Here is a 24,972-nt window from a genome sequence, read left to right as displayed (position 1 = left end):
TTTCCTTGGCATGGGATCACGCTAGCAGTCAAACACATCCCTGTGATTTCCAATGTATCCGTGATTCGCCAGGGGCTTCAACAAGTTTTGTCATGTTCTTCCCTTCCTTCTTCTCTCGAATTGGTGAACTCTGCCACCAATTCTAACTGTTGCTCCCAGGACCTGGCAGCTGCTCTCGGTTCCCGACTCTCCGCTATTGCTCGGACATTTGCGGCACGTCATGGTGTCAGAACCCTTTAATGTGAAATACATCCACACTTTTGACTCTTAACATTTTGTTTGTGGTAGCTAGTAGCTATAATTGTAGGCTAAATTGACTTGCTGCCAGAGCCATGCAGAGTGTGTTGTCACCAGAGTAAGGTGTAATGATAACCACACACATGCAGTGGTGTTAATGTTGCCTGTAAGCAGAACAACTATTTCAGTCCAAAACTCAGGAACCGAAATCTCCGTTGTGATTGGATACTCTAGGTACCATTTCCCGATTGGCACTGATTCCAGTACCCAATCCTACTTCTCAGTGTTGCCACCACATTCCAAAATATCTGTAATTAACTTGGTAACCTCAACCACAATGTTGTGCTTGCCACGTAATAAAGTTGTTATTACTGCAAGGCTAATAGTTTATAGCCATTCTAGCAGCACTGTAAGACAAAAATACTTTTTTTTCCTTGTGTCTGTCGCATGCTAGGATCTGCGATTAGTAAGCATGCTAACATTTGCTTATTAGCACTTAACACAAAATGGGAATGAATGCCATCAATCTTGTTCTTTTGTCATAATACAAAGATAATTGATTCCACACTGGTGAAATTCTCATGTGACAGCAGCCTATAGTCAAAATGAGGTAGACAAGAAAACAAGTATAAGTAAAAGCAAACTGATCTAATTAACATTTTGACATGATGGTGACATTGATGAAATGTCAAAAGATTAATAAAAATTCATGCACATCTGTACTCAATTTCATGGCAGTCCCTCCAAGAGTTGTCAAGACATTTCACGCAAGGCCAGAAAGGTCAGGAAAAGTCAGGGGATCGCCAAATCAGTAGGATTTAAATTCCGGGAACTATGAACTTCTGATTCAAATTTCATGCCAATAAAACCAAATGTTGCTGTTATATCGTGGCATTGCCATCCACGCCACAGGTGTGATGCTTGCATAGCATGAGATAAATAAATACTTGTCAGTTGGTTAATCAAATTATGTGTGCGATCATGTAGTAGCTCACACAAATTGTGCGAACTGTTTTCCACAGCGGTCGGAGCACAAGGTTGGCTGATGAAGAAGCGTCCCGACATGGGCTCTGTGCTCTGGGAGAACGCAGCGCTCACTGCAATGATTACAGCTTGAAATTAGAGGCTGCTGATGATCAGGTGCAAGAAAACTGAGGGAGAGAGTCCGGAGAATTTGCTGAGCCGAAGATAAAACAACCATCATCACGACTCCCTGATTTATGTCGTGAGGACCACGCTGCTGCTGTTGATTTAACATGCTTGTTTAGTCCTTCACCACCCACCCCCACTCCGCCACTCAATCTTCTGTCAAGGGTTTAAAAAGATGTGAAATACAGGCAGATGCTGCAGTTATAGTCGGAGAGTGGTCACATCTTAGTAACCTCGTGGCTTTGATTTATCATGTAACAAATGACTGAAAATGTCAGACTTTCTTTGCCTGAGAGGAGGTGGTGAGTTCATGACCAGTATGTGTGTTTGTGGGTGTCTATATGTGTCGGTGCGTGCCTGTGTGTGTGTGTTAGCAATCTTGCACAAAAGGAGCCCTATCCGTCGTGCTCTTGACCTTCCTTTTATCATGGAAAACAAGTGTTATTCACTTTGATGATGCTGCCGTCCACGTCTAGTGTGCAAGGCCACGCTGTGCTTTGATGTCCCCAAATAAGAAAAGTCCATTTCTTCTAAAGATGTCTGAGATTAATCATACTGCAGTGTTCATCTGCAGTAAAGCTGATGAAATGCACTCACATGTCCACGCACCTGCCCTTTACCCCTCCTTGTCCACCCCTTACAAATACACACATCACTACAGTCCACCATTCATGTTTTTTTTTTTAGTACCCCCCCAGCAGCTCTTTGCACAGTAGGATTGTGTGATTCGACACATACAGGTCTCTGTACACCATACACCTGACTGCTCTCTCCAGGGGTCTTTCCCCGGAGGCCGCCCTCCTCTGTTATTAAAGATCTTCTCCTCTGCACTCAGCTCGGCTCCGACGCAACACTCCATTTTAGGAAAGGAGGCTGCTATGACTTAATCAGGGCTTCCCTGTGAGAGATGTGGTGTGTGCATGCGCATGCGCGTGGCTGCAACCTGAAACATTCGAAGGGAAGCCTCAATAGGAATTGTGTTAATTAATGCGAGGGTGCTAGTCCCAGTTTCTGCACTGTTTTGGTGTGTGTGTGTGTGTGTGCAGGTTTCCTCAGTGCGCGTCTGTGTGTGCTTGTGTGTATGTTTGTTCATGTTTCCCTCATTTCACGTGGGCAGCCAAACTGGCTCCTCCCTTCATTCTAGAGGCAAGTAAGAAAGCATCACCATAACGAGGTTGATGAATTTAATCACATCAGAAAAATAGGCCGCTCCTCTAATACTTTGACAGTAGCCTCCCACTAATCAAATGCTAAATTGACCCAGGGAGGGCCCAGAATGATTTCCTCTGAGAAATTCATTCTGCCAAATTACAATATTAGCTTTGAGTAGGCTGCTGCTGCCTTCACAACAGCCACAACTGTATTAACAGTTACAGTTCCTTCATAGCCGACTAACATGCGGATTGGCAAAGTCATCTTGTTGTGTTATTGCAGGAGCAGGAGCTCGGTGCTCAGGGGAATAACACAAATCCATCACAGCAATTAGCCCAGCAAGTCCGAGGGTCCCCTCCACACTGGCTCCCACTGATTCTCTGCATGAAGAGGCGAGTGAGAGAGACGCTACACGGTGTAATATTTATTTATTTGATCATTGGTGATGTTTCTTCTCTCTCTTATCACATCCAACATATTGAGGAATCACTTTTCTGGATAATGGAGCTCAGGTTTTTTGTCACCAGCAAAGTGGCTTGACAAACCTTTAAAGATTTATCCTACTGAGACATTGAGGCTGTTTCCTGAGTGAATCGGCAACATCATTCTTTACCGCTGTTTTTCTGCTTGACTGGATTGTTTTCTGTTTGGTAGTTGTTAACATTCAGGCCTTAAATACCTTCATTACACAGTGGATAATTGAGATAAAATAAAATGAGAGATAAGTCGAACAACAAAGATTGTTGCAATAACAGTCAACATCTTAACCTCCCGTCACAGTCCAGATAATTAATGGATCGTTTTGAGATTACAAAGCATCTGTGATGAGAGCATGTAAAAGGTCAAGGTACAGGGTCGTGTTATGCAGTGTGGGATACGGGTGTTTGATGTGCTTTATGTTTAAGAGTATTTCACTATGCCAGTTTGCCCTATCTGATGTGTCAAGCATACCCTCCATATGACCCTTCCAAGTAATAATCCCAACATGTTGAGATTTTATTAAGACCTCAAGAAATTTCAAAGAAAAAGTTATGTAAATCTACTCAAATTAAAGCTTAGATTTTGGCAATGTAATCTAGTATCCATTACTTTATTTAACGAGGAACAAACATTTCTAACTATTTATATATTAAGCATTTGGACTTTATGTAAAAATATGCTGCAGACAATTTGTGGACTATAAAAGATTTAGCAATTGAAATAGATAAGAAAAAAAGTCATACAAACATTAGAAAAGTAAAACCCATATTGCCTCTGAAACAAATCATTGAAAAGAATGCAGACAATAAATTGAGTGGGTTAATTAAGTGTTGAGACCTTTTTATATACAGTCTATGGTTCAGATTCCATCATTTTTTCTATATTTTATTGAAGTATAGATTTTATTTAATTTAGTGTGTCATGTTTGTGGCATGTTTAGAAATATTTACAAGACCAGGCCAAAAAGTTGAGGGAACTCTTTGCAAAGTGATACAACTGTCGCAAGACATAAATCAGAGACAGGGTATATAAACGTTATTAAGGCTTTGAGTGTCGCCAGGAACACAATGTCTTTAAAAACTGTGTCGCCAAACTGAGTAACCAGACAAGAAGGGTAAATGGACTGCAATTATAATGGCATCTTTCTTGTCAAATAGCCACTCAAAGCTCTTTGTAATGCATGCCTCCTTCGCCCATTCAGCAAAGAGTCAGTGTTAAAAAATGCACTCGATGTGGGGAAGCCAGGGACTGAACCAACAACCTTCTGATTACTAGATGACAGCTAACTCCTGCTTCAAACCTCCCCTAAATGTCTCTCCATGGCCCTAACTCTAGCAGAGTTTTCTGCAAAGATCACATAGCATGCCAGAGGAATAAACACCTCAGCATCCAAATAGCAATCTGGCCTTAATGGTGGAGTAGCTCGATGAAAGCCATGTTGAGTAAAAGGCCTGACAGGCGGTTTGGTAACCAACCAGAATGCAGTTAAAGAATGAAAAGGAATGATGAAACCAAAACTGAATCCTGTGGTCAGAACTCTATACCATATACCAGGCACTGCTCATAACCTGGCTAATACAAACTCAACCATGAAGAACGGTGCAGGGACAGGAGGCTTTTCAGATTTGAGGATGCCAAATAAAGAGATCCTTTAAAAATGACTGTTCCAATATGCAAATAGCCTGGGCAACAGTTCACATTTCAGCACAACAGTAATGCACAAGAGAAAACCGCAGGGAAGTGGCTTGGGGACAATTCTCTGATTGCCTTTAAGTTTAGCAGCCAAAGCCCCAGGACTGCAGATGACAGTTCACTGCCGAAATCTAACCAATCTGACAGCGTTAGATAAGATCTGCTTTGAAGTGGGGGATAAACCGGCCAAATCCAGGTGTGCAAAGCTTTGAGAGATAAATCAAAGAGGACTAAAATCTCGAAATATCCAATTATGGATCTGATTATCTCTGTGAGAGATTTAGACATTACATTTTTAATACATTTGGTCAAATTTTAAAACATGGTTCCTGTTTGTCATTTTTATATAGATTATTGTCAAACCATATAAAAATAAAACACAATAAAATGTGGGATAAAATGGGTCCTATTATTCTCTGAAGCCACTGTATATAGGTTCATAGCCTTGTCGATGCTGTCTATTAAAGCAGAGTGTTCAAACCTTTGATGCAGTACTCTGTCATCGCACTGCTGATGTGAAAAGGTTTCCTATTCACTAAGTTGGCCTCATGCTGAGGTAATGGGAACGTGGGTACAATCTAATGCTTCAGTCAATCATAGAAAAAAAAAATGTCAGCGCAAAGAAAACTTCATTCATTATTGATATTCAAATAATGTTCCGTAAGGCACCTGCTATTTCTTGGAGGTAATATTTAATAGCCATAGAGGGGAAGCTGCTCTGACAATGCTACAAACAACTATCTCTTGTATAATGAGTCGTGATGGGAAACAAAAAGGAATCTCCATGTGTCCCAGTGCTGTTGCTCTTCATAGATACTACAGTTAAAGTAGCGCTGTCATTTCTGCTTGGACTTGAAATCACTTCCCTCATTCATCTGATGTGAATGCGGCATTGATGCCAAAGAGATGAATCACGAGCAGCTGAGCTTTATACATGTATTCAAAAGACCGAACTTAACCTGCGCCGGTGTGCAGCCTGTGTTGCCATGGAGACGTACACTTCTTAAAAGTGAGTCATCGTCATTATATTGAGGCCAAAGTTATGCCCAAATTTAGCTCCATGAATTATGCGGCACTGATTGACCTTGCTAGTGTGATGGTGGATGTGATATGAAATACGAAACTGGATTTGTCTTGTTTAGGAACCTTTTGTAACACATTGTCACCAGGAAGGAAGTGATAAGCTTTCTGTTGTGAAAAATGAGCATCCACTTTAATAATGTGCAAAGAGATTTTTCCCCATGAAATATAATTGATTTCAGTCAAAATTGTACACATGCTAATTATATATATGTTGGCCTTGCCCAACATATATATACTCTATATACATATAATTATATATATCAGATAATCTTTTTCTCAGAAGATGAGCCCCAAAAACCTATAGTAACTTCATTAAGTTTCAGTAAGCTTGGTTTAGTTTTTTAACAGGCCAGCAAGCTGCCCCAGATTTTTCTGTGATATTGAACAAAGTCTGAGAGGCCTTATTCTTCTTGGCGATGTTTTTTCCGCGACCCACCACCTGCACTGCTTAAACAGAGTAAACTTTTGGCACACATAAGTCAAGTGACAGTTGATGCCATCATTTACAGTATGTGGCTGGAGTAACATATAGAAGGTGAACAGGTGAAAGCAGGTGAAAGCTTTTGTCAGTGTCGCACACGTATGTAACAACATGAACTTCATTCATATAAAAATATAAGAAAACATTCCTTTTTTGCCAGCACCAATGCTGATGCATCTTGATATTTTGTATCCTGTTAGCAGATTAAACACCGACTTTCTGGTTGAGCACTTGCCAACTTCCCATAGTTGTGCGTGCACAGCATACAGGCATTATTGCTGTCAGTTCACGTGGGCTAGCTGTGTGTACAATCTGTCTGATTGTCTGACAGCTTGTGTTTCTTACCCTGATGGACTTTGTTCTACAGATGCTGCTACGTTCCCTGTTTCCAGACCTCTGCTATTATTTTCCTTTCCTTATTTAATATTTGAATTACTTCAAAAGAACAATGTCATCCTAATCGATACAAATGATACCAACAATTGTAGTAAAAGAGAACAATTCACGGGTAAAATTGGTCTTCAAACTTTTACTCATGGAAAAGGACAACTCAACCATAGAATCCAAAGGAGGCAAAAATATATCCCTCCTTCATTATTCCCTTCCAGATTTCTCTCAGTCCACTGTTCACTCACAGTTGATCTTCTTTAACCTCTAACCGCAGATGTGCATTCATGAATAAAGGCCCTGAGCGTGCTCATGCACAGTTCATGTAAGATTATGGGAATCCTGTCACAGCAGTCAAACTGTGTCAGCAGTGAACCTCAGCACATTTCCTCAGTCCCCACTGAGCCATTTTGGACAGTTTTTGCTACTGATCCCGTTATACCCGCAGGGTTGTTGGGCACTGTGTACCAATCGATCTTGAGAAAGGGCTTTTGCTGTGGCAAACTTCCCCTATGGTCCACTCAGCAATGTTTTAAAGCATCTTTTTTTCTCTCTCTCTCCCTTACTTCCATTTTCCTGGGACTGTATGTACCGTGTAGGATGGTCTTAGCAAGTCGATTTGATCTTGTCACCTACCATTCTAGTTTCCACTGTGGTCAGCAGGTCTTCATGCTGTGATCATTCTGCGAACGTCCTTGTTGGTGATGGGATCTGTTTATGGAGTCTTCTGTAGCATATCATTTCAACTGCTTGGATTGTCTTCTGTAATTCTGATAAAAGAGATAAAAAACAGCGTAGATATCACAGAATAAACACAGAGACATGAACTAGTGAGAGATGTGTCACAGTCAAATCATGCAGAAAAGTATTTTCCGCAGAAGCAAGCTACACTCATGTGTTTATGCATACAAGAGTGTGTGTTTGTGTGTTTGTGTGTGTGTGTGCATGCTGTAAACAGTTCAAGGAAGGCAAAAAAAGAAGAAAAAGCAGGAGTCCTTAAATGTCACATTACTCAGCACGGTAACTACGCTCACGACATGCGATGTGTCAGCCCACATCATCATCGCCCACTGAGCATGTGCAGAACAGGCCCCCAGCCCTCCACGTGCGCTCGGAATATGCACGAGATGAACACGGGGATGTGCTTTAACACATCCCCGAGGTTGAGGAATGCAACTTTAATCACCTTTTTAAAAAAAAAAATATTTCGTTGTTGTGCTGAGTGGCGTCGTCATCCCCCTGGTTGCATTTATTGTTGTCCTCACTGCTCGCTCTTTGTCGTCATTGCCGCAAAAGCTTCGACAGCTTCACTTGTCGGCCGCACTTCCAAGGGTCGGCCGTGACTCCTCTGTGTGTGTGTGCATGTGTGCATGTGTGCGTGTGTCCTCTCTTTGCTCGATCTCCCAACCAAGACTCCAATCCCAAAATGCATTGCCTCCAGCTACATGATGCAGGGGCTATAGTCCTGCAGCTATTTTTATTCACTTTCTTCCAGCCACTTTTGACTAGGACTCATGTTCCTCCCTTTTTCCTGAAAATAAAATATCCAGAGACTAAAGGAGCAACTTTCAACTTATGTGTTGGTCCCCAAAGGGCCATTTGCGTTTACAGCAAGGAGTACAACACATAAGACATAAAAACATAAAATAATCATCAGCATCCTGCTATCTGTAATACAAACAGCCATCATCAGGGACATATTCATCAGAGACATCATAGTCAACAGCATCACCATTACAACACCACAGTGTATATTTCAAAAGACAATACAAATCAACATTGTCTCTTGTATTGTCTCATGTAAAAACAACACTACACCACACACTCAGCCAGGTGATTGGCCTTTGTCACACTAACTCTTCCCCCTACCTGAATTAAAAAGAGAGATGGCTGAGGGGATGAATGAGTGCTTGTACCTGTTTGTCTTTAAAGGGGGGGAATGTGAATCAAGAGGCTGGAGGCAAAATCTGGTATTCAGAGTGTAGTGGATGGGAGCTGTTGGATAGGATGGAGTTACCCTTCCTTCTTACCTGTCTTTCAAACAGGTCAGATAACATCCTCTGCTGCACTCCTTTGGTCTCTCACTTTCACTTTATTGGTTAGTGAGTTCTTGGCCTTGTTGCTGAGGTTCCCAAACCAACAGATTAAAGAAAAACAGACATACATCATGAGTGATAAACAGTTGATCTCAGGTTCCCAGTGTCTGTGTTATAATGTCCTGAGCTGTGTGCATTGTTGAGCTGCAGAGTGGGCTGCATATTCACTGAGGGGTTTGTTTGCCCCACAGCTGTGCGGCTGTTCATCTCACAGCTTCAGAAAAGCCAATATTATTGTGTTCCAAATTGGGAGGAAAGTCAGATTTGTCTTTTTTCAGGGCGATTGCGTTGCGCTTCAATGAACTTATTCCCTTTGACTGGGTACAAAACAAGTGTGCATGCCAGCTGCGGCATCTCTCTTTTTTTTCACTATTATCCACACAGATTCTGATCTTTTAAAGATGAATAGTAAAATAGATATATTTGATCCTGTTGGTATTTAGAGTCTACCTTTCATACTGAGCACTCCCATAAATATACTTCCTTTTCCTTTCAACTTCAAATATCAACCTCCGTCATCCTCACCACCAAACGAAGTCTAACCAGCATGTGATTTAAGCTGGACACTGGTAGGGAAGTGGCTATCGCATCATTCAGGAGATTTCTTTTCCTTTTATTTTTTCACTGAGGGAAAACAGAGTGATTACACACAAACACTTACACACCCACACAAAGAAAAAAACATTTCCCATTGTGCATAATTAGCAACAAGGGTGAGATGCCGAATCATTGCATTCATAACAGGCTGGATAGCTTCCAGCTGATAGTTGTTTGACGAGAAACAGAGCGAGAGCAGAGGGAGCTGGATTGTAAATATCACTCTCACCGCTGTGTGAGATAGCAGGGAATTCTTTAATGGCATATTTAACTGATGCTTATCACCATCATCATGGCAGACACAAATCTGCTATTTGAGTTCTACCCCTTTATGAATTCTATAAACTTGTTGTAGGACCCAGAGCGTATGTACGACAGTCACTGAGTAATACACACCTAGAAAAAACTACAGCAACTAGAGAATCATTTCAGTTTGTTACAGCATGGGTCTAATTTTTTTTAATAAGCCATGCTGATTATACTTTTGATCCCCAACTCTTGCTTGATTGACTTCAACAGTTTGAACTTTTGGGAGCCGCTGTGGCTCCAGGGGTAGAGCCACTATGCAGAAGGTCAACAGTTCGATCCCCGTCTCCCACGTCCTGCATGCCCAAGTGTGGGCAAGCTACTAAACCCCAAATTGCCCCTAATTATTGTGTTGCTAGTGTGTGAGTGATGTGTGATAGAGAAAGTGCTGCACTACAATGCATTGTATGTTTTTCTGTGGGAATGGGTGTATGGCAAAAACTGTACTGTACAGAGCTTTGTATGCCATCAAGACTATAATAGCGCTATATAAATACAGACTGCTGCACGGGTTGGAACTGTCACACAGACATACTGGTCAGCAGCTGAGGAACTGAAGGGACAGCAGCTGTCCCCTCTTTCTGAAGCCAGAAATGAAGAAAAATAGCCATCCAGTGGGCTGCAAGCAGATTATGCAGAAGGAAATCAATCTTGTTTTTATTTGTTGATTCACTTATGCTGAGTCTGGAACACAAACAGATCGATCTTTGAAGTTTACTATACTTTTAACATTAGGGGTATTTGGTTTTCCTTGGCGATGATGCTTCACGTGAGCTGGGCTGACGTGATATGTTTGTCTCAGAGTCAGTGTGGTTAACTATAAGTTGATAGCAATATCAATATCTGTTCCACAGGCAAGGCAGGTTTTTCATATCTTCATTTTCGTCTTCTTTATTTCATTTTTCTTTTAAGGTTGTATGCACCAAGTTCACTGCTGGGATCTTGGAGAACAACATCGATAAGTAAAGTCAGACAGAAAGACACATAGACAGACATGCAGACAGACCAACGGACGGGGACAAACACACAGACAGACACACAGAGACACACAGACAGACTATCCATCCCAGTTCAAGGACTCATTCTGACTTCCTTGGCGGAGGTTATTATTTCTAAGACTTCAGGCGTGTTCATTCGTCTTCATTTTGCCTCCAAATAAAGTTGTGTAGATAACAGCTCAGCCCATTGTGTTTTATCCAGTTTGATTGATGATGTGATAGTCTGATATGTGGACCAATAAGTCTGAACCGAATATGACTGATCGAGCGGCAGTGTCTTTGTAAAAGGACTACAGTTGTAATTCATCAAACTGTTTCATTGATCAAAGTGTGATTGTGCCATCCCTCTCTCTGTCTTTCTGTCCATTTCTCTCTCTCTCTCTCACACACACACACACACACACACACAGGTACGTGTACACACAGTGAAATCATCTCTCAAGCCCCCCCCCCACACACACACACACACACACACACATACACACGCACACACACACACGCACACACACACACACATGCCAGCCAGCAAGGCCCATTCATTTCCATGACAACGGCCTGAAAGTATTATATCATCAGTCAGAAGTGAGCAGTGCACGCATACACACACACACACATACGCACAAATACACAATTCCTTTGCTTGCGGTGTGTATTTCACTCCGTCTAACACACAGACACAAACACACTCACACAATCACACACACACACACACACACACACAAACTTCCAAAAGTACCCTCTCTCCCCAAAACGTCCTTTAGAGCATCCGCAGCCTTGCCCTGTGTTATGTAAGCTTCCCAGGCTGTAACTTGGGAGAGGTGACTTCATCACCGTCAAGATGGAGGCTGGAGTAGAAGTTTTGTCTATTTATTACTGCTTAGTGCTTCTCTGTCAAATCAAACCTGACACGCTTCCTACTCCCTCAATTTTATTATGCTCATCATAAACAACGTTGGTGATTAACAGCACAGAGACATTAACAGTGGCAGCACAAATTAGCAGTTTGAGCGGGCAGGCCAACCCTCTTAAGACACTCTGAATAATTCACTGTGACTACATTAGCTTATCAACACATTTTACCCCTTAATGCAATCATTAACATCCTTGTAGCTGGTTATCAGTGTGGCCTGTGGTAGAGGGATAACCTAGCCTGACGTTATCATACTCATTATTCTAGTCAGAATATGAGTCTGAGACCGCTCCATTGGGCTGTGATTATGGGGCGTGTTTCAACGGAACCAGGAAACAAAATGCCTCTTCGCTCAATTGGATAGACCCACAACCAATCAGAGCAACGTAGTATGTGAAGTATGTCAAGCGACGCATAGTTGTTAGTTGTCTGTTTCACGAGTTTGTTCACTCTCTAAATAAATCAATGGAAATGCTGCTAATGCCGCTCGTATATCCACCGGAGGCAAAGCCCCCAGGAAGCAGCTGGAGACCAGGGCTGCATGTGAGAGCCCCGGCCGCCGGCGGCGTGAAGAAGCCCGCTACGGATCTCTCTCAGAGCCTCGCTACCGGCCCGGGACCGCCCCGGGACCGAGGCTCTGACAGAGATCCGTCCCTACCAGAAATCCACGGAGCTGCTGATCCGCACGCTGCGTGGCAGAGCTCCGCTGTCATGGCTCTGCAGGAGCGTTTTACACTTCCTTGTTGCTCCAACATTAACAGCGTCCCAACATGTGTCTTTTGTCTCATATGTGCTGAGGAGCGTAGCGCCCCCCCCCCTCTTTTTATTTATATGACTGCTTGTGTGGCTGCAGCATCGGGGCCAGCTGATAAATTAAACTTTTTATGAATCCCGTAGGAGGACGGCAAAAACATCTGTTCGATCTACAAATGCCTTGATCACGTTCCTCTGCTCCTCTTTCAAAATGAATGCGCTGTCGATGTCTGCTGAAACAGACTCGATGGCAGCGACACATCTCAGCTCTGCAGGGCAGCGCTCTCTGGTGACGTGGTTGATTACGTCACTGTAGATCATCTGTCAATCATCGTATAAAGCCCGCCCTGACGATTTGATTGGTCCGATCAGCTCCTGATCGGCCATAGTTTCTCCCCAACGGAGCGACTCCAGACCGAACTTCCCGAACAACAAATGTTGTGGTCGGGGCTAAGTTCGTCTGGCACCCAGGCTAGGGATAACCCGCATTGATATCTGATGGTTTCTGTGCTCTTCACTCGTCTTGACGGCTTAATTTAAGTGAGTGAGCGGGCCTGCCTGGTGGTCTGCCGCCTTATGATATGAAGTAAGGATCCATGTCTGAAGTTTAGCTACAACACGCAGCAGCCTGTGGTTTGAGCTCTCTTGCTCTGCATGTCAAGAGAACAGCAAGTTGGAAGTCACTGGGCAGAAATTGGTGAAGGACGAACCAGGGGGGCTTCTTGGTGCGATACTTTATATTTAAAGAGCAGAGATTGCAGGAAATCCCCAAAGACTCTCAAGCATCACTCCACCTTTTCATCAGCTGCTCTGTGAAGGTTATAAATAACCACCAAAGATGGAGGGGGAGAGGGGGGTGTTAGGTAGAGACGTCGAGAGTGGGTGTCCAGTGGGATTTGTACAGTAGAATGTGAAAGGGAGAGAATTCTAGGCCAAGAGCAAGTGAAACGCCACCATATGCATGTGCGTGGTCCTCTCACGTCCTCTTTTCTATTTTCCTCTCTATAAATACATGTACACAGTGGCTCACTGGTGCTGAAGCAACCACAGCCAATCATCAGAGAATCAATCAACAGTGCTTTTCCCAAGTTAAGTCCATAGAAAGTAGGCAAGTGTGTAGGTGAACATACTGTGCATGTGAAGTGGGTGACATTGCTCCCACAGTTGCGATTCAATTGGTATCATACTCCTCACCCAAGAGGGGTAGAATGTCCTTCAGGCTATAGATACTTTGTCATGTCATCCTGCTTTAAATTAGCTTTTCCCTTCTGTGTTACACTTTTGTAAATATCTTTGGGTTTCGGGCTAGTAAATTGTCTCTTCCCATGCATATTGTTTCAAAAGAGGTCAATTTTGAAGTGACTGTATTTACAGATCCATTTAAACAGATGATCCATTTTTACCAATAAAATGTCAAATTCTTCTTGATGTATGTAGGGAGTCATCAGGACAACACCCTGCAATCAAGTTCTTCATTGCTTTTTTTGTCCGTTTCTGTACGTCTTGCTCTCGTAATACATCTGTACACTCCTCATAACACCCTGCACTAAAGTTCTTCATTGCTTTTTTTTGTTTTCCTCAGTTGAGTCTTTGACTGAAACTGGTGATATTAGTTATGGCCCCTTTAGAATCCTGCCGAGGGGCAACGTATACGGCCCATGTGAGCACCACCTCATCCTCATATACCAAACAAATCCTGATCGGTACATATTCAAACACAGATCCAATCAGGAATATGAGATTTGACAACAAAAATCTGCAACAGAGAACAGCAGGACGTCTGTTTGAAAATATTACACCTACTTCCTGCTTATTGTGTGACATGATGGTGGATTTGGTCTTTTAGTCAAAATCAATATATATGTGACAGAAAAAAAGGGAGAGGAGCCCCTGTGAAATTGTGAGATGAAGGATTAAAATGAACTAGTAAATGCTATATGTCTAAACTGTCAGCTGATGTGATGCCAAAGAAAGCGACAGCTAGTGGAAATAAGAACCTGAGGATGATGACAGCATAGCAGTAAATGTTTCAACACAGCAGCTAGCGTGATGCATCCGACCGTGTGCAATTTTGCATAAAGGAAAAGCAAAGGTGCAGCAGAGCTCCATCACGAGGGAAAATAGCCAAACGGAAGTCATGCTTCATCTCAGTTCAGAGCCCCTCTGTGGCTCACAGAGGCTCCTTCAGAAGTGCCTGCTAAATTAGAGTGGCACGGGGTGAGGCAGGCAGGCGGATGAGCAGGCGGGCGGTCGAGACAGGAGAACGAGGCAGACTGAGGCACAATGTGTCCCCCAGCAAGCTGAAGCCTGATTGCTGATTGATACACTGACTGCCACTGGTGCACAGTGCAGAGGACGATGGGGAGAACAGGATGATTGCAGAAAAGGAAACAATGGAAATCTCACTGGCCCGTGTGTGTGTGTGTGCGTATGTGTGTGCGTGTGTGTGTGTGCGTGTGTGCGTGCATGCCTGTGTGCGTCGTGTATGGTTGTGTGCACTATAGCCAGCACGGGCCAGAGCACCATCAGCGTTCATCCCAAAGACCTCACTTACAACTGCACTTATTACGAGGGCCAACTCTATCACTTTGTCTTTCTTTCTCTCCTTCTTCCTTCCGTCTGCTCTCAGTACAATTCAGTTTCCCCTTGTTCTACTTTTCCAGCATGACTATTGAGGGAATATTATTGATTGAGCTGTCAAGTTCATGTAACACCTGTCACATTGGAAGTTCTCCCTTTCCCTTCTATCCATCCCCCTCACTGTCCACCACCCTTGACTCCACCAACACACACCAGGGCACAGGTATTTTTTTTCAATCCCTTAAACATCATGCATAATGCACCACATCTCAGCCTGCGCACTGCATGTAGTACATCGAACGTCATCGCTAATGGCGAGTGTACGATGGAGCAGAAGCAGCAGCAGCAGCAGAGTGACGCCCTTCGGGTTAAGCCGAGCAGTCTATTATTTGTGCCCACCTCTCCCCGCTGTCACTTAAACACACTCAGCCTCAAGGAGACACTCACTCTGTTGCTATGGAGTTTGTGTTCAGATGGATACAGTCGAGCACACTTTACAGCTCCTCTGGCCGGAGCACTGATATCGATTAAACAGGTCAAAGTGGCCTGTTGTGAGTGCATGTGAGTCACAGACAAATAGCTTCATTAACATTGACAGATAATTTAAACCCTAAAATTGCAATTGTGACCTCATACAGTACTTATCAAACAGTTTGAAACTAGTTTGGTATTCAGTCAAATATTCAGAAACCCTGATTGGAACAAAATACTTGAGTCTGAGGTACCACCTTTGCTCTGAATGGGCCTTTATCTTAAATAGTGCTAACTCTACTTCAGTATTCAGCTACAGTTTGTGTAGGGTGACTTGCCCTTGACAGTTTTCTCTTACCCTGAGGTCTCATCTGGCAGCTCAGAAAGGACAAGTGTCCATCTTCTGTTGGCCCTGAAACACCGCCTGTTCTTTGCCTGTCTTGAATGAGTATGAGTGAGGGTGACTCACTCCTTAAATGCAGCAGTTGCGTCAGAGGTGAACTGATAGGCACAGTACAGTTGAATGAAACAAACGCTTCAGTGGCGACCCTTTGATCACTGAATAAAGTCATACGTTAGCGGTTGTGTGTCCTTGTGTTTGATGGATGGCTTTGTTGCTGCGAGACATTCAGTGTAATGTATTTTGGTTGTGGTTCCTTGCATCCACTGGAAATTGGAACATTTTTCCCTAAATAGAAGCCGACTTTTCTGTGACTTGCTCGCTAGATTCTTATTTACCGAGGGTTATCGGAACATGAATTGGGTTTCAACAAATAAGATAAAAAGTGAAGAGCCAGAAAATCAATCAACAGTGTAAATGTTACGTGATGGGCGGCTGTGGCTCAGGGAGTAATGCAATAACCAGAAGGTTGGTGAGTGAGTCAGAAACAAATAACCAATAGCTTCAAAGTTTCAAAATCATTTTGATGCTACTCTGGTTTGTGATAAGGAGAAAATTGCTTCTGTCATGTCCACTCCTCCTGAATAGATGTGTTGAACAATATCACTTAGGTTGAGCGGGTAATCTCCCCCAAGTCCATAAGGGTTAGGGTTGCTGCCACAACAGCAGTGTCTTGATTCAGGGGCTGCATCCTTCGGAGGCTGCGTTTGAATTGATTACATCACAGCGGCACGACTAGACTGACTAATTTGAAGGCTCCTTCAAAAGCCTCCTTCCCACATCTTGTTAGCATAGATTTAAATTGTAAGTCACATGGTCACATGTCATTGTCCCAGTGTGAGTGCGTGACTGCTTAAGATGTAATGTCTTTGTCTTAGTATAATTAGTAATAATGAATATTGAATGATGTTGGCTAATTTCATGGGCTATGTGGAATATTGGTGGTAATGCACACATTAGCAAGGTTACCGTGGCAACAGCTGAAGCGCCAAAGCTTTTCGGTCAGTCCTACAGATAGCATAAGTCAGATCAGATTGTTAATTTTCTAACAAATCCCTGGTATTTTACATACTTGGAGAAACATGAGTTAGATTGCATTATTTTTTGTATTATCAGATTAAAATACTTCACTTTACATGACAAGACAAAAGAGCTTTTATAGCAACAAGTGTCAAATCTACAAAAATAAGTAATAAAACAGAAATGATCATTGAAAGTGTATATGTTTTAAACATATCTCCATAGAAGTGTGACATGGTGAGCGTGTGTTTCCGACTCAGAAGGAGCCTAAGGTGCTGTTAGGAGGAACCTCTCAGTGCTGATGTGCATTTCACTGATGTTCCTTGTTTACATGAAGCTTCAGTAGGTTTGTCTCTTCTTGTTTCTCAGGTGTACTTAGGTCTCCTGGGTTTCTCGTCCTTGGGACAGTCATTTGTAGATGGGTTGTATCTGCAGGCTCTTTGGTGAATGGTAAATGGTTAGTATTTATATCAAGCTTTTCTGTCTTGATGACCACTCAGTGCTTTACTGTACAGTGTATTGCCATTCACACACACAGATTCATAAAATGCATTTATGGGCAGCACTTTTTCTATTAGGGGCAATATGGGTTTCAATATCTTGCCCAAGGACACTTTGGCATGCAGATGGGAAAGACTTGGATCAAACCTCCGCTGACCGCTCTACCCCTCAACCATAGCTGTCGTCTCTTTGAAGACTTCAGGACACAGTCAGCTTCATGATTATTATCTTTTAGATAGATATATATATATATTTTTTTTTTATCTTTCTTTGTCAGTCGTATCTTACATTCTAATAATGTATCACTTGTGCTGCTGATTTTATCGCAGTTTCTCTGTTTGGGTCTCTTTTACATCCACACTGGGCTCTAATTCGTATCACGTGAGCTTCTTGTTCTTTCTCTTCACACATTAGCATGGCATTTTGGCTTGACTGAGTTTGAGCGATGGAACACAGGCCTGCAACAGTATTAAACACATCCAGCTGTCGCTGCGAGATGGCCCTCTGCCCTGCTGCTCTGTACCCTCTGTGGCTTTTTACAGGCTGCTCTGCATTGTGTTAGGCTTAAGAAGTTATGGCAGTAGAACAGTGCAGGAAGACTGCAGCAACTCAAACACAGCGAGATACTGAGGATGCAAATGGGTCAAAAGAGTACAAGGAGAGGGGGCAGAATGGAGAAAACAGTGGGAAAGAAGGGAAGTATTCTTTCTTCTTGTATTTATCTCTGCATCATGTTGCGAGGGAGTTGAGACTGAAATAATTCAGCAGCCAGGGTTTTAACGAGAAATAGGAAAAGAGATCACATTACTCCGGTTTTAGCATCTTTACTGTACACTGGCTTCCATCACTGAGAATTGATTTTAAAAACATTTTACCTGTTTATAAGTCTCTTAATGGTACAGCACATTCCAAACTCGCCTCAGGTCTTCCACCTCAGGCTTGCTCAATATCCCAAAAACAAACTATAAAAGTTGATGGTTTTAAGAAACAACTCAAGACCTATTTCTAATTTGATCTTCTTTTTTGAACACCATTGTCTGTATTCTATTTTTTTACTTATTACCTTACCTTTTGTTAGTTTGATGGTTTTGATTTATCCTGAGTCCCGTGTTATTTCTAATGTGATTTTATTTCATGTCTTTGATTCTATTATATTAAAGCACTTTGAGCTGCATTTTATGTATGAAAGGTGCTGTCTAAATAACATGTATTATTATTATTATAAGACCAAGAGGAGGTGTAACTTTAAACCACAGGAACTTCACCATCTCATAAATTTGTTTTTCCCTTCATTCTGTCTCCCACTCATGGTTAGTCTACCTGCCACTCGTGTGATTGTGAATGATGCAGAGGAGTTCCTTAGCTCCAGTATGGCTCTAGAATTGAAATGTCAGTCTTATATTATTTAACTTCACAAAAAAGTGTTGGAGCATACACTTTCGCATTACCATGCCTATGGTAGCCATGGTAAACTTTATCTGTAAAACATCTGCCTGTAGGCATTCTGGTTGTGAGTGTTTTAGCAGGCTGACATTAGCATTTAGCTCATAGCGCCACTGTGCTTTGCTTCTTTAAGAATGACTTACCTTCATCTCTTCAAAATCCTGCTGTGAAAAATTTGACTTACACCGCCATGTGTGTCGTGGATGATTTGATTGCAATGGTTTGTCTTAATCCGATAAACCATCTAATATTAATCTCATGTTGTATGCATGAGACGCCCTGGGATTTTCACCAATTTATATCAAGTTTTTATTTATTTTTACTTTGTTTGTTTGTTTATTTACCCTTTACTTTGGAAGATCTCCTGAGATCAAGATATCTCTCTCTGGGTATAATTACATTTAACACAGAACCAAACACAATATTCACCATTCACACAGAAATCAGCTGAAAAAGTAGCATGTATGAGTTAGTAGCATGTTGTCCTCTGAATTATCAGCATCTCAGATGTCTTTTGTATGTCTTCCTCAGTGTGTAAATGTATCATGTTTGTCATTTTACTCTCCCTGGGGATCTCCAAGAATAGCTCCTCTATGTTTACTGTGCTGGTCAATAAAACATTTTGAATTCTCGTGTTGCCATTTGTTGCACCACATGCTCTGCGCCTGATGCAGAGCGCTTGTCTTTCCCAGGGAATAGTGAGTGTGCTGAAATATGCAACAGATGTTAGCAGTGGCCTGTGAATGGGCTCCTGAGTCGTGTGCAGTAGATGATCACATGGACGACTCGATGCTTTAGGGACGAGAGGCACAGGTTCTGCGACACTTCTTGGCAGCCAAAGCGCCTGTCCCGGTTAGCAGGACTGTGGGGCTGGGAGAGGAAGGCGAGTCAAAAGCCAGGGAGAGGGATTGGAATAACTCCAGTCACCCTTAAAAGCCAAACCCCCTCTTTTTCACCTCTTTCTGTCTTCCTTCACACTCCCACCGTCTGCCAACTTTCCACTTTCCCCTCTATCCTGCTCTCCCCGTTGTTTACTCGCTCACAGTTGCGCTCTCTTGCTCAGTTGTGCTCACATTCCCATGCAGAGATGTGGAGTCCTGTGCGGATATCAGCTGAACTTCCATCACCTTTTCTCCCTCCACCCTACTTCCCAACGAATGTCCCCTAAATGTCTCTCTATTTATACTATGCTCCCTCGCCTCTCTTTGCCCTCACTTTGTCTCCTAACGCTGACTTTCCCTCAGTTCCTCTGTGTTCTCTGGTTGCTCTCTGAGGAATCGTACACGGTCCCTGGATGGGCACAGTTAGACTGTCACACTCACTTGGGCAAGGCTCCTTGTCAGTACACATGAGTCCAATGGGTTTCTGTGCTCATATGGTCGACCTCCCTTCCGGGCACTGGAATTATGTTCCCCGTGCAACGCTCTGCTGAAACACACACACACACACACACACACGCAAACTCACAAACCGTTTATGAATTTGTCTAATGCCATGTTTTTGTCCCTTCCAGCTCTGCACGAGTTCCCTACAGACCTGTTCACAAACAAGGAGCGGACAGAAGGAGCCGTGGCCCTGCATGTCCTGTGTGTAAGTTGGCCGGAGCATTTACTGCATTCATGTGCACGTGTGTCAACATGTCGGTTTGTGTCTAAGTGCACAAATGACCTGTATTTTTTTTTTTTTAGCAGAAGACGTTACATCACTCTTAAAAGGTTTGGTCAGTGGATTGTCAATAATCTGGCTAATATCCCATAAATTATCTGTGTATTCATGACCTGGTGCAGTGTTCCTCCACTATTCTAAACTATTAAAACTACATCACAAAGTGAGGTGACATGTTCCTTCATTAACAGGAACACTGGCACTGTAGTGTATTTCAATACACTCCTACACACACTGTCATTACGCCTCAAATACTTTTGAGAACAGCAAATGTGTAGTGATGCACAACTGTAAATAATCCAAACATGCACCAAATGCACTATTTACCTCTCTTTAATTAGCTTTTGGATGAAACTACAGGAGAGTATAGATAGATCGACTAAATTGTTGTTGTTTTTGTCTAATCAGGAGATTTGTTGATTTTATGATAAAATATAGATCAGTATAGATAAGACCAGTAATTTTTTTTTAATGTATTCAAACTCCTAACGGGGTCATAATCATTGCAGAAGAGCCAGCGATATCATCTGAATTATTCCACACATTCTTCTTTCTTGTCAAAATGTGACACGTAAATTTTCTACAATGCAACTAGACCATACAGTTAGTTAAATAATCTGGTGTGTTATACAAGCAGCAGCCTAAGTACCCATATAGCTTCATGACACTACCTCAAGCTGAGAGTGAGAGTGTGCAGCAGAGGTCTGGTTAATGGTCAATGATGATGATTGAGGCATTTAATCAAATTTCGCACAGCTCTAAATCTACAAAAGGATTAATACAACTAGTCTCCTGGAAACAGAAGTTAATGTGTTCAATTAAAACAATATGGCTCCTCTCAGGTTCCCGTTTTTTAATAAAGTCATAGGATGAGTGCTGCTGTCATCCAAAGCAAGGATGAACAAGTGGTGCAAGACATTTCATCTTCGCTGGCTGAGCAGGAAAGAATGTGGATCAGCAGCATGATGCTCTCCTCCTCTCCCCTCCGGCGCGGCCCAGCGGGGGGGTCAATAAGTGAAGGCCGAGGCTTCGACGGAGCATTTTGCTGTCACTCCAACATGACCGCAACAAATCATGCACGGTGTTCCAGCGCATGGCCCATGTTGTGTTGTGCTGCTGCTGCTAGTCTCTGGGGAGCCGACTGTAATGGAAGCTCATGCCAGCAGAGCAACATCTCCAGGGAACTTTGCTGTGCATAAACCGAGCACTAAGAACCTCAGTAGGGCCATTTTACCAGTACACGTCTGACATTATAGGCAATGTCACTACTTACGGAGCAGCCACCCTCTGAGTTAGCCTTTTCCTTCAGGAGAAGGGCAAATAAAAGTAACCTTTTCTTGGATGCTTAGATATACACAAAACATACAGTATATCATCACCAGCTTTGTGCCTGTGATGTCTAACCTTTAATATAGTGTACTCTGTCATTTTATAGCTGCTGTTTGTGTATTTATCTTTGAGAGAACAGCAGGCTCCCTGCTTTTAAGATCAATCAGGGGTAATACCTGCAGTACTACTGTATAGTTTACTATATAGATGTGGTGATGCAGACTCTCGAGCTGCCCATGTTTAGAAAATGAAAGAATTCACACACAAATAATAGTTTAAATATCATAAAATCTGTTTGATGTCAAAGTTCATTCCTGACCTTAGGAACAGTAAACTGTTACTTGACTTCTACGTTCCCTTACAGTCTCTTCCAGGAGCATTTAAATGCATTTTTTCACTTTGACATTAGAGCGAAATTAAGTTCTGATGAAGATAAGTTGAAAAGCCAGGGAGTAGACCTTGAGTCAGGTTATTTTTTCCCCAAATTAATCAGTTTTGTTTTTTTAAATAATCCATGAATTGTTACGTCCTTCAATTTGTAAAAAGTCTAAGTCTAAGGCTACACACTCAAATGTGTGGTTTGCCTTACCAACAGTCAAAAGAGATAAACAAAATAATTACAATGTTATAAGGTAATAATAAACTAGTGAAAACCAATTCACACATTATAGACCAGACATGTTTTTCATTTATATAAATGACTTGATTTACTCGATTATCGAAATGTACCCATCTATAGTTTCAGTGCGAAATTTTCTACATTTAAAAAATTTATATTTTAAAGTTATTTTAAAAAAAAACTTAATTCATTATTATTCTGTTTGAACAATTGGGACTTACTGGTCGTGACTTGTGTCGTGACATCATACTTATCTGGCTTCATAATAATGTACTGACCTCTTTCAACCTGAGCCGTACTTTAAACTTGAGAGTCCTAATAAATACTTATTTTATGCTAATTACTTGTTAAATATAAAAATGTAAGTCCTCATGAAGCCAAGATGTTTGGTCTGAAAATGCTATTTAAAAACCACTGAAGAAAATTAAAGCACAGATGTCATGTCACCATGTGGCTGATGTTGTTGATATTACAGCAGCATATGGTCTGAGATCAGGGATGCTGCTTAAAATATGGATTTGATGCTGCTGCCTTTCTGTTGTATTATCCCGTGATTTAGCCACAGAGCGGGTCATCTTTCAACCAGAAGGTCGGCTGTTCAATCCTAGTCTGCTGCATTCTGCATGCTGAAGTGTCCTTGGGCAAGATACTGCACCCCTGGCAGTGAATGGGTGATGTGTGATATAGAAAGTGTTGCACATAGATGCACAGTATGAATGTGTGTGAACCGGTGAATGGGGAAAACTGTTCTGTAAAGAGCTTTGAGTGGTCATCAAGCCTAAACAGGCTCTATGCAAATACAAACAATTTACCATTTAAGTGAAGCTGCAGTCAGAGATTCTCATTGATCTCAATGATCAAGTATGCTTCCTGTATTGGATTCAGCTAAAAGGCAGAAAACTGTAAACGTTTTGCATTGAAGCTTTGTTTCAGAATTTTAATATCACAGTATTTTACTTTCCGCTGATTATGTCTTGGCAGCTTATGTATACTGCTGACCCCCATTTCTGCAACACTCATTAATACTGGCATCATCACTTCTCACAGGAGATTGGCTCTCAGAAACATAAACATAACTCTTAAGGACTTTCATTTCTGCATGCACACAAAAAACATATGCAGTACACTTGTATACTCACCTATAGCCACACACATCCTGACACCCAGTTACAGTAGATTTAAGATGTTGATAAGGGCTGCTTTCATTTCACTCTCTCAACCCTACATCAGAATCCAGATTAAACCCAGTCATCAGGATTACATGGTGACCTTTGACCGTTTGCTTGCCCTGAATGAACGAACCTTTTGGTTTATGGCACGCCTACAGACTCACACTCACAGTCACACACACAGATCTTGCTTTCAGAAACAGGAAGTAGAAGAACTGCTGGTTCTGAGCACAAAAGGAAGAAGGAATATTCTTTCCGATGTCATTCTTGCTGTAAGCAGGTCCTTGAAAATAAATTATAACTGTAAGAGTAGTCATGTGTTTCCTTTGTTCACACATTTCCAGTCAGTCTGTCGTCACTATACCTGGCAAGTTCTCTCTCTCTCTCATTGCTTCCCTGTCTCGAGGCCACTCAGTGTATTGTATTGTGTGAACAATGTGATGCCAAGGAAAGCTTGAATGCGGAGGATGTTTATGAAATGATACGCCAGGAAAGAAAACAGTTATAATGAGTCTTGCCGAGGGGATTATATGTGGGAGACATTTGAAATTGTATTGAAGGTATCTAGTGGTGTTCCACAAGGCTTAATGTTAGAGACATTATCAAAAGATATAAGATTTAAAACTGTGGATACTTTGCCTGAAAGTGAGATGACAGAAAATCCATATTTTGTTTTAAGGTGTGAGCATCTTTAAAAACAAAAAAACAAAGGGTGAGGGTGTTTTGATTTAATGTCAGAGGTCCTTACTTATTTGTTCTATCCATCTAGACAGTACATTTCAATAGGAGAAAAGGCTACATGTGAGTAGGAGAAACTGATATAGTAACTGATACAGTGTTAACGTTTTAATGCCAGAATGTATTAAATGTGAAAAATAACCCACCTTTTTTAAAATGTAAATTGTATGCTTATGTTATTTGTGAATTTTTTATGTATGACCGTTAATGTAGTGAACTGCATTTGCATGGGATCAGCTCTCCGACTCTGTAGGCCTCAATTAGACCTGTTTCCTTTTTTCATGATCATTTTAATTTAATGGGGTTTTCTCAAAATAGAATAAAAAGCAGAAGAAGATGTGAAAGGTGGTAAACATCAGCACTATATTTCTGTGTCTTTTTCTCTCCCCAGACCATTTACATGTTCTGTGCCCTGGCTCTGGTGTGTGATGACTACTTCGTCCCCTCCATGGAGAAGATATGTGAGGTATAATGCAGCACACTTTTTCAAATTAAAACGACCAGGTTTAATAGTAATGAGTCATTTTGACTTTTTTCCTCTCGCTGGTTCAACAAACAAGTCTAACTTCCCTTTCTCACTTTCCCCCAGATTTCAGTCAGGGAAAGCTTGCGGGAAAATCTCTTGACTTTATACTTTCATACGATATAACTATTACTGTCTTTGTGCTCATTTAATATATTTGAGTAACACTGCTCCTGGTTACACATACAGATCT

At 41.9% G+C, this 24,972-nt stretch overlaps 1 protein-coding gene across 1 annotated transcript in view; it reads left to right on the top strand.

The window, feature by feature from the left end:
- LOC133025891 (sodium/potassium/calcium exchanger 3-like) overlaps positions 1–24,972 on the top strand; it is a 41,319-nt gene that overhangs the window by 6,270 nt on the left and 10,077 nt on the right. Inside the window, exons 3-4 of the mRNA XM_061092685.1 lie at positions 20,250–20,326; positions 24,648–24,722. Of these exons, the coding sequence (XP_060948668.1) occupies positions 20,250–20,326; positions 24,648–24,722 (152 nt within the window). The remainder of the gene's footprint in view (positions 1–20,249; positions 20,327–24,647; positions 24,723–24,972) is intronic.

This window comes from Limanda limanda, chromosome 2 (assembly GCF_963576545.1).
Source record: "Limanda limanda chromosome 2, fLimLim1.1, whole genome shotgun sequence".
NCBI classification, from domain to species: Eukaryota; Metazoa; Chordata; class Actinopteri; order Pleuronectiformes; family Pleuronectidae; genus Limanda; species Limanda limanda.
Note: the sequence above shows the minus strand (reverse complement) of the source record. Positions and strands in the feature narration are given on the sequence as shown.